Raw genomic sequence first — 12,819 nt, 5'->3', positions numbered from 1 at the left:
TGAAACTGGGGAAAATAAAACCGCAGATGAGGGGGGACTACTGAACTTGTTTCTTTGCATGCCTCCTAATTCTTTGTTGGAAACGTGACATTTTAGATAATACACTGTAGCAACTTGTGGGTAGTTCCCCCCCCGCCCCCGCCGCCAGAGTTATTGCTTGTTTATTTAGTGACTAGCTGGATTATTTTAGTGAGGCCTATCCCCCCAACTCCCTCCACACTGAGACGTTAAGCGGAGAAGTCCCTCTTCTGAGAGGTACAGATTTGGGTATGTCCACAGTCACCCCAAGAAGGCAGCAGTAGAGGTAGGGATTTCTTCGGCTCCTTTCCTGACCACACCCAGCTGTTCACATCCACTAACTGCCAGCTGACTGACGGCTCTCCTGTTTTCAACAATTTCCCCAGTGGTATAAATTGCTCTGCAAACAAATCCAATCAAATTGTGACTCCTTTTTAAGGAGTGGTTTCTTAGGTCCCCGATATTTGTTCTGACCCCAGGAAGACTCCTTCCAGCTCTTTTTCCCTGGTTCTCTCCTGCAAACTAGTCCATGGGCAGTCTAGGCAGTTAGATCCATGAATCTCCCTATCGCCTTCACCACAACTTGCCCTCATTGTTCTCGAGAGCAAGTGACGAGAGAGTAGAAGTTGTTTGAGCCTGTCCTCTTGAGCTCAGGATGATGGCAAGCTTCTCTGAAACATTCCTGCTCTAGGAGCTGAATGCAGGGTTGGGGGTGGGGTGTGAGGTCCTCTTTGCTCACCTCTCCTGGCGTGGGACCACTGCCTCAGGAGCCAGGGAAAGACTGTCTTCCCAGCATTCTCAGTATGCCACGTTCAAGTGAGAGCCCAGGCTCCACGGCGGAGCGAAGAAGGGAGTCCCCACTCCTCAGCTGCACTCCGCAGGGAGTTAGCCTCAGCCACCAGGCAGCTGGGGACTGGATGAGGAATGCTGATGTCCTGTTCCTCCAGAGAAGAAACCCCTCCAGCTGGGAGTTAGGTGGAGAGGGAGACCTAAGTTCTTGGCTGCAGCTGTCTGGAGTAGACTCTTCCCCTCCACCTCCAGAGGTTCTCTGGGAGAAGGAGGGAGCAGGCTCGGTTCAAATGCCATAAACTCTTGCCTCTTTTACTGAATTTTCCTAAATAGATTTTCCTAAATAGATGTTTCTTCATTTGCCATTTGCTCTTAGGACCATTTCCAGAGACTTTAAATGGGGGCGGGGTATATTTATATTAGGTTTATATTTTTTATATATGTATAATTTTCACCAGTTTCACTGAGGAGTGGGTAAGCAGAGCTGCTTACACTGTGGTATCAGCATGCAGAATCTCAATGCAATTTTATAGTTGGGGCCACAGAGTGGCATTTTATACACTGGCCATATTTTTTTCTGAGTAAATACAGTGTGATTAGTTGACTAATATTTTATAAGGGTGATGTGAGGTTTCCACAGATCATACTGGAATTATCAGAACAAGAGGCCAGTGACATAGGGAATGACTAGAACCTAAGCTAGAATGTGGATAAAGACTTGAAAGCAATTCCTGAAGAGAAATAAGCATTCCAAGTCACTTACATTATTTTATGTTATTATCTCTTAGCCTCTAAAAAGTAAAACTTTAGGGGCACCTGGGTGGCTCAGTCATTTAAGCGTCCGATTCTTGATTTCAGCTCAGGTCATGATCTCAGGGTTGTGAGATCGAGCCCCACGTCAGGGTCAGGCTCTACGCTCAGCAGGGAGTCTACTTGAGATTCTCTCTCTCACTCTCCCGCCCCCCCCCACTCTCTTGTTCTAAAATAAAATAAATCTTTTTTTAAAAAAAGTAAAACTTCAGGGCGCCTGGGTGGCTCAGTTGGTTAAGCGACTGCCTTCGGCTCGGGTCATGATCCTGGAGTCCCGGGATCGAGTCCCGCATCGGGCTCCCTGTTCGGCGGGGAGTCTGCTTCTCCCTCTGACCCTCCCCCCTCTCATGCTCTATCTCATTCTCTCTCTCAAATAAATAAATAAAATCTTTAAAAAAAAAAAAAAAGTAAAACTTCAGAATTTGCCCTCTAAATGTTGCTTCCTGATTTCTTCATTATCAAATTAAATAACTATACTTAAGTATGCAGAAGACCTTTTCTATCATAAATAATTAAAATTTATGTCTGTAAAGAGGAAACAACTGATAAGACACACTATTTTCATTTCTTTCTTATTTTTTTAAATTGTTGTAAGAGCATTTAACATGAGAGATACCCTCTTAACAGATTTTTTTCAATGTGTAATACAGTATTGTTAATTTATAGGCATAATGTACAATGGATCTCTAGAATTTATTCATCTTGCATAACTGAAATTTTATACATGCTAGTTGGCAACTCCCTATTTTCCCCATCCCAGAGCTCCTGGCAATCACCATCCTATGCTTCTGTAATTTTGACTATTTTAGATACCTCATATGTGTAGAATCATGCAGTGTTCATCTTTCTGTGACTGGCTTATTCCACTTAGAATAACATCTTCAGTGTTCATCAATGTGGTCACATATTGCAGGATTTTCTTCTTTTTTAAGGCTGAGTAATATTCTGTCGTGTGTATATACCACATTTTCTTTATCTATTCATCCATAGATGGGCGTTTGAATTGTTTCCACATCATGCCTATCATGAACTAACGCTGCAACGAACATGGAGTGCTAATATCTCTTTGAGACCCTGACTTCAATACTTTAAAATAAATAACCAAAAGTGGAATTGGTGGATTGATCATATAATAGCTCTATTTTTAATTTTTGAGGAACCTCCATACTGTTTTCCATAGTAGCTGCACCTGTTTGCATTGCCCCCACCAACAGTATACAAGGGTTCCAGTGTTGGCCTTTTCAATGTGAGAGGTTCTTGGTTGGTACCGTGGTTCTTAGCCATGGATGTACATTAGAATTGGAGTCACGTATAGATAAATCACTCCAGACTTACCTGGTTTTTACAAAAACTCCACAGGTGATCTCAGTCTGTATACCTAGGTAATATCACCTGGAATAGTTAAATAAAAGATGTAAATATATTATACTTGTCCCTTTTTAAATGTCCAGCTAACTAGTTAGCCAGTGTATGACATATTTGTAGAGATATAGCTGTTTTAAACATGTAAACATGTTATGTTTAATTTGATAGCAAGGCAAATTTATTTTGATAGTTTTACAATAGTTCTTCTCTTGGTGGCAGGTTACCTTCATTGGAGAATAATGTAATGTAATTTTCACCTTTACATTTTAAAAAATGTTTAATACTGATTTATATTTATTGTTCCATTTATGTATTTCTAGTTTTTTTTTTTAGATTATAAGTTGTTTACATTATTAAAAACCAAGTTTAAAATGCCTTTTTTCTTTCCTGGTGATTAGTAAATTTAAAAATTCTCTCAAGCATTAGTAAATGCTCACTGAGGAATTTTCTCTTTTTGAGCACAGTATGCTTCCTTTTAGCTATGTACTGGAATTTACATACCTTCCAAGGATTCTTGGTATTTAAATGTAAAATGTTTTTGACTTTTTCTTTCTTCCTTAGTAATTTAAAAAATTTTATTCTTAAATATGGTAAAATACTTTAATTGACTTTTTAACATTTCAGTGCTTTTCTAAAGAGCTGCTCCTAGAAATGCAACTAATTGTTTCTGTATATCAAAGAAAGAAACATTAATCACTAAAATCTTGCAATTAGATGAACAGGAGGCACAGAATTCTTGAGTTCCAGAATAAATTCCCCTAGAACACACCCACATCCCAGAGACCAAGCATACATTCAACAAGATGTTAGGCTCATCAGTTAATTCTAATAGAGTAGGAAAATGATTGACTGTTTTGCTGTGTCAGTGTGAAAAACAGTGAAGAGCAGCATGCCCGACTGAAGGCACTGCCTTATCCAGTCTCCTGCTATACCCTTCCGTCTGAATATATGTTCTCTATACTTCCTCTATAACCATTCCCCCGCCACTCTACATTGTTTTATTTACTAAATTCCTTAAATCATTTCTTTGTTGGGAAAACTACAAATTTAATTCATTTTTTGTCTTTGATTCCCAGATGTATTGTAGAAACTGAAAACTTAGAAGAAAGAGTAGCTGTGGTGAGTCGAATAATTGAGATTCTACAAGTCTTTCAAGAGCTGAACAACTTCAATGGTGTCCTTGAGGTTGTCAGTGCTATGAACTCCTCACCTGTTTACAGACTAGACCACACATTTGAGGTAGGTTTGTGTAGGTGTTTTTTAAATGAAGAATCAGGATTTTAATAATCGTGGTCTTTAATGTTTAAGTGCCTTATCTGTCTTTTCAGTAACAGTTTAAAAGATGGAATTGTCTAAATTTTGTATTGAATTGGTTGCACTTTATAAATTAGGCATTCTCGTTAAAATGCATTCACAGGTCCTAGGCTAGGTTAGAAGATGAAAAACCTTTCAGCACTTTATTTGTATGGAATATACAATTAAATGCTCTCATAATTGTGTAAGGAATTGCAAGATATTAAACTGATAAGAACAGATTTCTCTCTCACACACACACATACACACACATACCCTAAGTTTGTTCTAGGATCAATGAAGACAGTGTCTTTGAAACAGTTATTATCATTTCTTAGAATCAAACTGATACTGTTGTGTTTGGGCTACTCTAAGCCTGGCATTTTGGGGCAAAACCTGTGATTCCTTTTGTAAACTTATGCTTCCTAAATATTATTTTTTTTATTATAGCAAATACCAAGTCGCCAAAAGAAAATTTTAGAAGAAGCTCATGAATTAAGTGAAGATCACTATAAGAAATATTTGGCAAAACTCAGGTCTATTAATCCACCATGTGTGCCTTTCTTTGGTGAGCATTTCTTGAATTTTTATTGTGTTTCTGGATAAAACAAGACACTTACTTCATTAAATGACTGAATATACATATATGGAATATACCAGCAGAAAATACTTATTTAGTAAATAATTAGCACCTGAATCACCATAGAATTTTACTCTATTAGGACATTTGAAGATCATGCCCAAAATGTAAATTCCATTTTTTTATTTCCATCTTGGGCAGCCATTTGATATCATATAAAGCTGATTTGTACTTTTATATTCATAGAAATCTTTTTTGTTGAATTTTAATAGACCAAACACTCTACAGAAGAGGTATGGCCATACTCGTTTATATTTATAATCCTCTTACTTGTAAACAGTTTCACATAGCTAAAAGTCATCTTTGAGCCCACATCTTCTGCACACCAAAACTTTATCCTTTTTTCTTGTTCTTCTACACCAGAGGAAGGAAGTACCCTTTCCTTCCTTTTAAGACTTTTGCCTTTTGTCTGTATTTGAGAATATTTTTTTGAGCTAGATAACCAATCTAGCTAGATACTATATATCTAGCTGGGAATTTCTCAAGCTAGATATTTTACCAATCTGGCTTTTTATTTTTATTCTTTGATATACAGTATTTTAAAATTCTATAATCTGTCCATCTTTACCATTATGATTTTTATTGTTTCTAACCTTAGAAAATTCTTCCAGTCTAGTAATTTAATATTGCAGTCATATTTTCTTCTAGCTTATGATGTGACCTTTAAAATTATATTTAACTCTTTAATCAAAGTCTCTTTTAGATATATGAAATCTTCAAATTTATTTCTCCACCTAATTGTTTATTTGTTGACCCAGGTTTATTGAGTAATTTTCTTTATCCCATTTATATATGGTACCTCTTTCTTTAATAAATAGTGTTTCCCATTAACTTCCTATACAAGTGCCCCAGTTTTTAATGATTGGCACTTTATAATGTGATTCTCAACAAGGAGCAATTTTTGCCCCCCAGGGAACATTTAGCAATGTCTGGAGACATTTTTTGTTGTTCTAATTGGGAGGTGCTAGAGGCTTCTAGTGGGTAGAAGGCAGGATCCTACAACGCACAGGACAGCCCCTGACAACAAAGAATTATCCAGTCCAAAAGGTCAGTAATGCCCAAGGCTAAGAAACCTGCTTTGTAGTGTTTTCATATATGACAAAGTTGGTTCTTCACTGCCACTTCAGTATTTTCTTTGCCAGTTTTGTCTCTGAACTTTATAATGGGGGAGGGTGATAATTCCCCAAAATACAGTTGGAACAGTCTATCAATTAATTTGGAAAGAACATATATGATACTTAACTTTTTCCTGGGTACTTTTGGTTGTGAATGGTATTCATTTTTTAATAATCAATTACCCTTAATTCTAGGAATTTTTAATTTCCTTGGCTTTTCTAAATATTTAATCATGTCTCTTCCTTTGGTCTTATTTCTGTGTTAGGCTTTATAGCATTAGTCAGACCTTCCCAAACAAAGATTAAACAATAGTGATGAAAATAAGTAGCTCTGTTTTAATTTCAGTTTCAGTGGGAATAGGTATAATTCTATTTGCTTGATTAGATGCTTTTTATTATGTTAAAGTTTCTTTTCATAGTTATCTTCTGTGTTTTTGTTAGCAAATACATTTATTTTTAATAGTTCACCACCTCTTAGTGGGGGAAAAATAATTTTTCTTGCTTAGCAAATTAAAATTATAGGTTTACTAATGCTGAACTTTCCTATTTACTAATATTAAACCTTATTTATTCATAGTAGATTGATCTTTTAAGTGTACAAATGAATTCTATTCATTATCATTTTTATTAGGATTTTTATATCCATCTACATAAACGAGATTGGTCTGTGATTTTTCTTTGTGCTCTATTTATCAGATTTTGTTGTCGTAGTTACATTTACTTCATAACATGAGTTTAGTAGCTTTCCATCTTACTCTATTCTGGAATATCATGAAATGATCTAGCCTTTAAACTTTGAAGTAGGCCAACAGAAAAACCATCTGGGCCTGGAATCTTTTGGAGGATATAATTCTTTAGTAACATTTTAATTTCTTCCTTAATTTTTTTCTATTTCCATTTCCTGCTACACACTTGTCTCATTTCATTATTTTAAAAATACTAGTAGTCAGTTGTATCTACAAAAACATTTTTTAAATTGTTCCATTTGCAATATATCTTTCCCATTTCTTTTTTTTTAAGATTTTATTTATTTGCAAGAGAGAGAATGAGAGACAGAGAGCATGAGAGGGAGGAGGGTCAGAGGGAGAAGCAGACTCCCCGCTGAGCAGGGAGCCCGACGCGGGACTCGATCCCAGGACTCCAGGATCATGACCTGAGCCGAAGGCAGTTGCCCAACCAACTGAGCCACCCAGGCGCCCTATCTTTCCCATTTCTATTTTTACTTGTTTTACTTTGCTTTTTACTTCAAAAAGATAAAATCGTAAATGTAATTACTCTCTTCTTTTGTTTTCTATATCATGTATTACTTTTTATCATTATTAATTTATTTTTTTCCTGAGAACTTTTTGCCCCCCTACCTACATTCTTGGTAAAATTATTGAGTTTATTTATTTTCTCTTTCTGGTAAAACTTTTTTTTTTTTTTTTAAGTTATAGAAGTACAGATTCGGGGCACCTGGGTGGCTCAGTCAGTTAAGCATCTGCCTTGGGCTCAGGTTATGATCCCAGGGTCCTAGGGATCGAGCCCCGTGTTGGGCTCCCTGCTCACTGGGGAACCTGCTTCTCCCTCTGCCCTGCCCCCGACCCAGCGCATGCTCGCTCTCTCCCTCTCTCTCTCTCTAAATAAATCAATAAAATCTTAAAAAAAAAAAAAAAGTACAGATTCAGTCATATTTAATTTTTAAAATGGAATGTATCTTACATAAGATCTTATAAGTTAGAAATGTTACACCTGTCTGGGCAGTACAGAAGACGCACAGACCTTCCACAGTTCATAGAGGAAAGAGTGTAAAGATAATTTTGATAAGGAGTTAACGAACAATTTAAAAATAGTTTACAAAAAGAGGATCAAGAAGCAGATGCATTAAAGTCGATGTATTTGAAGTGTGGTGACTATGGTGCGAGTTCATACAAGGGAGCCTTGAAAGGACCTGGGTAGGCCTGATACTCATTTCATTCAATCTGTCAAATATTTCTTGAGTACCTGTGAAATATCAGGGACTATGTCAGGTGCTTAGAAAAAGTGAAAAATACATAGTCCCTCCATGTGCTCACTGAGCTCGTGGTCACACTACCTGTGATAGGTCACCACTGTGAGAGGTGAAAAGAAACTTGAGGGCCTGTTCCCCCAACTCCCTGTGTGGCCCCACTACCCCATCACCCTGATTGGTGAGCATTTATTCACACAAACTGAACTCTCTGAAGTACTCTCTTGCAGACATACGAACTAACATAACTGATCTTCGTAACATGTTAAGTGGGAAAAAAAAGTTTCAGACCTGTATTTAGAGTATGATTCCATTGTGTTTAAGGTCGGCCATGTGATCTGGTGAGTGAACACAAACATGTAGCTAGTTTGATAGGTACAGACAGCCCACCTGCCCGCCTTCCTGCCTGTTTCTGCTTCTCTTCCTGGTTACTGAGCCTCTTCTGTTTCAAGGTCAGTTCTCCTGCTCTGGGAGATCTTTGTTGTTCCCCCAGCTCCTGATGTTAGCCACACAGCCTTTCCTGGTTCTGACCAGAGGGAGGAGCCAGATGTTCCTGCTGCTTCCTAATTCTGGCTCGTCTATATGGTGGCTTGTAGAAACTCCTCCCAGATTCTTATCCTTAATTCTGGGGACTGTTTTTGTGGATTTCCCCCCCCCCCCTCTATGGGAGGGTCAGGGACGGTATCTGACACTTACTTCCTCTGTCATCTTGCCAGAATTCTCATTCAGGTCTCTCGCTGGCACTACACCATTTACAGAATAAAAGTCAGGCAACTTCTCCTTCTGAGGCTTTCCCAAACTGAGTCTATATCTCAGTTTTTCTCCATATACCAAAGTGTTCTACTCACTCTAAAGGGATATATATGTAGAGGCATACTGACATTTCCAATAAAGGTAAAAAGATGTAGATTCTTCCTTCAGCCGAGCCTCACCTCTCTGCACAAACACCCAAGTCTGTAGTGTTGGCTTTGCTCTTTCCTTTCATACGGCTCTAGTTTTATGTCCTCCTTCTGTTTCTTGTCAGTCTGCCTCCCCTCCACTCTTGTTCCCTGCCATTTTAGGATTGACTGTATGTCTCTTGCATCCTGAGCTATTCTTCAAATGCTTTCTCTTCTATTCTGAAATAATGTGCTTCTTTTTATTCGTTCAGAAACATTGTTGAATGCCTCTACATGCCAAGCCCAGGGCTAGGTGTCAAGAATCAAGAGACAAATAAAACACAGTCTTACCCTCAATAAGCTCTCTTGAAAGAGCAGAAAAATAAATTATATTACCATGTAGTAGATGTAATGTTGCATCACAGAAATGTATCAGTTGAAGTATGAACCCAGAACCCTGAGCAGCCACTTTTTCCTAGAAAGGCTGGAAAAGGCGTCAGCAACAACGTGAAACCTTGCCCTGCTTCATTATTTGTGTGGTGCTGCTCTGCTCTCCCTTTCCCCAGACAGCTGTCACCAGAGCAGGCTAGGTTACTGTTCAACAGTACATAATACTCAGGTCTGTGTATACGTTTGTACTACTTTTCTAACTCAGAAACTATATATATAGGATCCATGCTTAAACGTTTTTTTACTGATGGTTGTGTGTAATCAACAAAATTTGGATACCACCTCTTTGATCATTTGTTCTCCTTTTAACAAGCCATTAGTATGTCATAAAATAATTTCCAGATTCTATCCTGAGCTCTCCCAAAATGCTACTTGTAAGCATTTTTACAACTTCATTCAAGTATACTTTCAACAGCTACAACATCCCATAATTGATTATCCTCCTTGTTCCCAGCGGCAGTCATTACACCACCACCCAGTCAGTCAGCCAGGCACAGAGCCGAGTCTTCCTTCCCACCCAGCCCGTCCCTGCCCTCTGCCAGACCAGTTAAGCAGTTGTGGAGTCTGTCCCTTAAGGACGTGCACACTTCCCTCTATCCCTGTTGACCCTCGGACAGCCCTCATCAGCTCACCAGGACTACATTCATCCTGCTAACTGCTCATCTGGCTTCTAATCTGAACTCCCTTCTAACCCATCTGGCTTCATAGTACAGAGTAATCCTTCTAGAATGCAGATTGGCTAATAATCTCCTAACTATGAATAAAAATTAAGCTCTTTGAAAAGGGGCTCTTCATGATCCAATCCAGGTGCTGCTACCCACAAACCCTTCACAGTTGGGCCACCAGTGTGTGGCCACCAGTTGAGTCCCACTGCCCTGAGATATGTGTACTGTACGGGTATGTCTGTCAGACTGAACACTGAGCTCAGTGCATCACGCGACAGAGTGTAGTGGCGAATATAACTGGCTGCAAGTAAAAGAGCCAAGGGACAGGCAGATGAAAAGCCTGTGCATGTGAGAACACATGGTACGTTTGTCTTACGGGTGTCTAATCGAGAGTAGCCTCGGTGCTAAGAAAGAGCCAACAAATATACTTAAAAACTGGATACTTTTCAGAAGCAAACAGGCATTGATGTCTATCATGTTTCATTATTGCTGACTTGTTCGCTGAGTTTGAGTCATTTAATCTTTTCAGGAACGTGGCCAAATATTGTAGTATTTGAAAATATGCCTCTATCACAAAAGCCTTGGGAGCCACTGAACTGTGATGAGAACGGAAGTGTTGTTTTGTTCCTTCCACTCCTTCTCCAGTGCACGGCCTCTAGCGCTGGGGGATCAGGACTACCAAGCCCCTTGCCCGTGTCTGTCCTCCTACCCTGCCCCCTGCCTCCCCCCACCCCAGACCCATCCGCTCCGGCCGTACCGTGGAACAGTCCACCTCAGAGGATGCCTGCCAGGCTTCGTCATGAACCAGTGCCTTCGGACGCACTGCTGCTTTGCCTAGAATGCCCTTCCATCGTACTCCTTACTTGAGGTTTACTGTAAACATCACTTCATCTGTGATGCTTTTTCTGTTCCCACCGGCCCAAGGCAGAGTTAGGCACGCCTTCGTGCTCTGCTAGCATCTTATGCATGACCACTAATATAGTACTTACCGAATTGGACTGTAGCCCACATTCAAAGCTCTGAACTCCTTGAGATCAGGGACTATGTGTCTTGTTCATCCTGGTATCTGCAGTACCTAATGCAGTGCTGGGCATACAGCGGAGACTCAGTATTTGTGTACTGGGTGAATGAACTCAGATATTCACACACACCCTTTTCTTTCCCCAAAGCATCAGTCAGTACTTTAGGGGAAAAGGCAGAAGCTTAAGAGAATAGGCCAAGACTAGCAACGATAGCATCCACAATCAGAGCCATAGCTAACTAAGCGTTTACTTTCGTCAGGCCCTATTCTAAGCATATACATAAATTTACTCACTTATTTCTCAAAGCAACCTTGCTATCCTCATTTTACAGATGAGAAAACCAAGGCACAGAGAAGCTAAGCAACTTGCACAAGACCACACAAGTAGAAAGCAGCAGAGTTGGCTCCAGAACCTTTATGCTAGAACAGAAAGGAACGAAGGTGCTCCTGGCACCAGAGGGCCGTGTAAAGAACCAAAGTGCCTGTTACTTGGGTCCTTCTCCTCCTCCTCCAGTGCACAGCCTGCAGTGATGTGGAAACAGGAGCTCAGTTAGGAGACTGCCACTAATTCTAGAAGTACTGAAGACCAGAACAGACATAAATTATATGCAATACGGTGTTTGATAGGCTTGCAGATCCTTCCCCATTCCCACAAGTAAGCCTATCCAAACAGTTCTACCTCTGACTTACAAAGCCTAACAACCTTTGAGTAAGCAGAAAATATGATCCTATGAATTTAACATTTTCCCCTTTGGCCAGAAATGTGTGTTGTTAAAGTGAGGGGTTATGTTCAAGTTCCTTTAACAGATCAGTGACTTATGTGAAATACCATATGGGTTTGGAGGTATGGGAAATTGGTTATTCCTCCTGATAAAGCTCTTAAGTTTTGTTAAACTTGATCTCCCCTTTTCTCCTGTATTTATAAAACAAGTGTCACAGAAGAACTTGATACTTATAAAAATATCTCTCTTGATATTTAGTTAGCTACTTTTTCATCAAATGGAAATCTGTGCCTTAAATCTTTGGTGATGGTGATTGAGATAGTACAGTGTAATATGCCTACAATTACTGACAAAAAGAACTAGCTGGTTCCTTTTTTATCCTTGAAATAATTTCATTATATCTTCTAGGAATTTATCTAACTAATATCTTGAAAACAGAAGAAGGCAACCCTGAGGTCCTAAAAAGGCATGGAAAAGAGCTTATAAACTTTAGCAAAAGGAGGAAAGTAGCAGAAATAACAGGAGAGATCCAGCAGTACCAAAATCAGCCTTATTGTTTACGAGTAGAATCAGATATCAAAGTAAGTTGAATTATTTGAGGATACATCTTTCTAATTAAGTTTATAAACCAGCTGATGAAAGGCAGGTTTATTTCATGGAGGAGCTAAAGGAAAATAAAGCTAAAAATAACTCAGATTTTCTTATGTTGTTAAATGTTTTCTTAAGTTACTTTTGTGAATTTCAAACTGCATTTAAAATATTTAATACTAATAATTGTTTATTTCGTTGCGTTTATTTTAGAGGTTCTTTGAAAATTTGAATCCAATGGGAAATAGCATGGAAAAAGAATTTACAGATTATCTTTTCAACAAATCCCTAGAAATAGAACCACGAAATCCTAAGCCTCTCCCAAGATTTGTAAGCATTCACATATTTCTATTTCTTTCATATTTATATATTTTTTGCAGTTATCTATGTCTGGTGATGTCCTCACTACCATATGTATTATACAGATTAGTTTTCCATGAGGGCATTCAGGGATGAAGTGTACATGTGATGGATAAAA

General features: G+C 38.8%; 1 protein-coding gene across 2 annotated transcripts in view; it reads left to right on the top strand.

Annotated features, from left to right (window-relative positions):
* SOS1 (SOS Ras/Rac guanine nucleotide exchange factor 1) overlaps positions 1–12,819 on the top strand; it is a 143,127-nt gene that overhangs the window by 118,909 nt on the left and 11,399 nt on the right. For both annotated transcript variants that reach the window (XM_021697319.1, XM_044919136.1), the window contains exons 16-19: positions 4,059–4,221; positions 4,726–4,843; positions 12,162–12,334; positions 12,555–12,671. In XM_021697319.1, the coding sequence (XP_021552994.1) occupies positions 4,059–4,221; positions 4,726–4,843; positions 12,162–12,334; positions 12,555–12,671 (571 nt within the window). The remainder of the gene's footprint in view (positions 1–4,058; positions 4,222–4,725; positions 4,844–12,161; positions 12,335–12,554; positions 12,672–12,819) is intronic.

Source organism: Neomonachus schauinslandi, chromosome 10, assembly GCF_002201575.2.
Source record: "Neomonachus schauinslandi chromosome 10, ASM220157v2, whole genome shotgun sequence".
NCBI classification, from domain to species: Eukaryota; Metazoa; Chordata; class Mammalia; order Carnivora; family Phocidae; genus Neomonachus; species Neomonachus schauinslandi.
The sequence above is the reverse complement of the archived record's forward strand: the minus strand, read 5'-3'. Positions and strand labels throughout refer to the sequence as shown.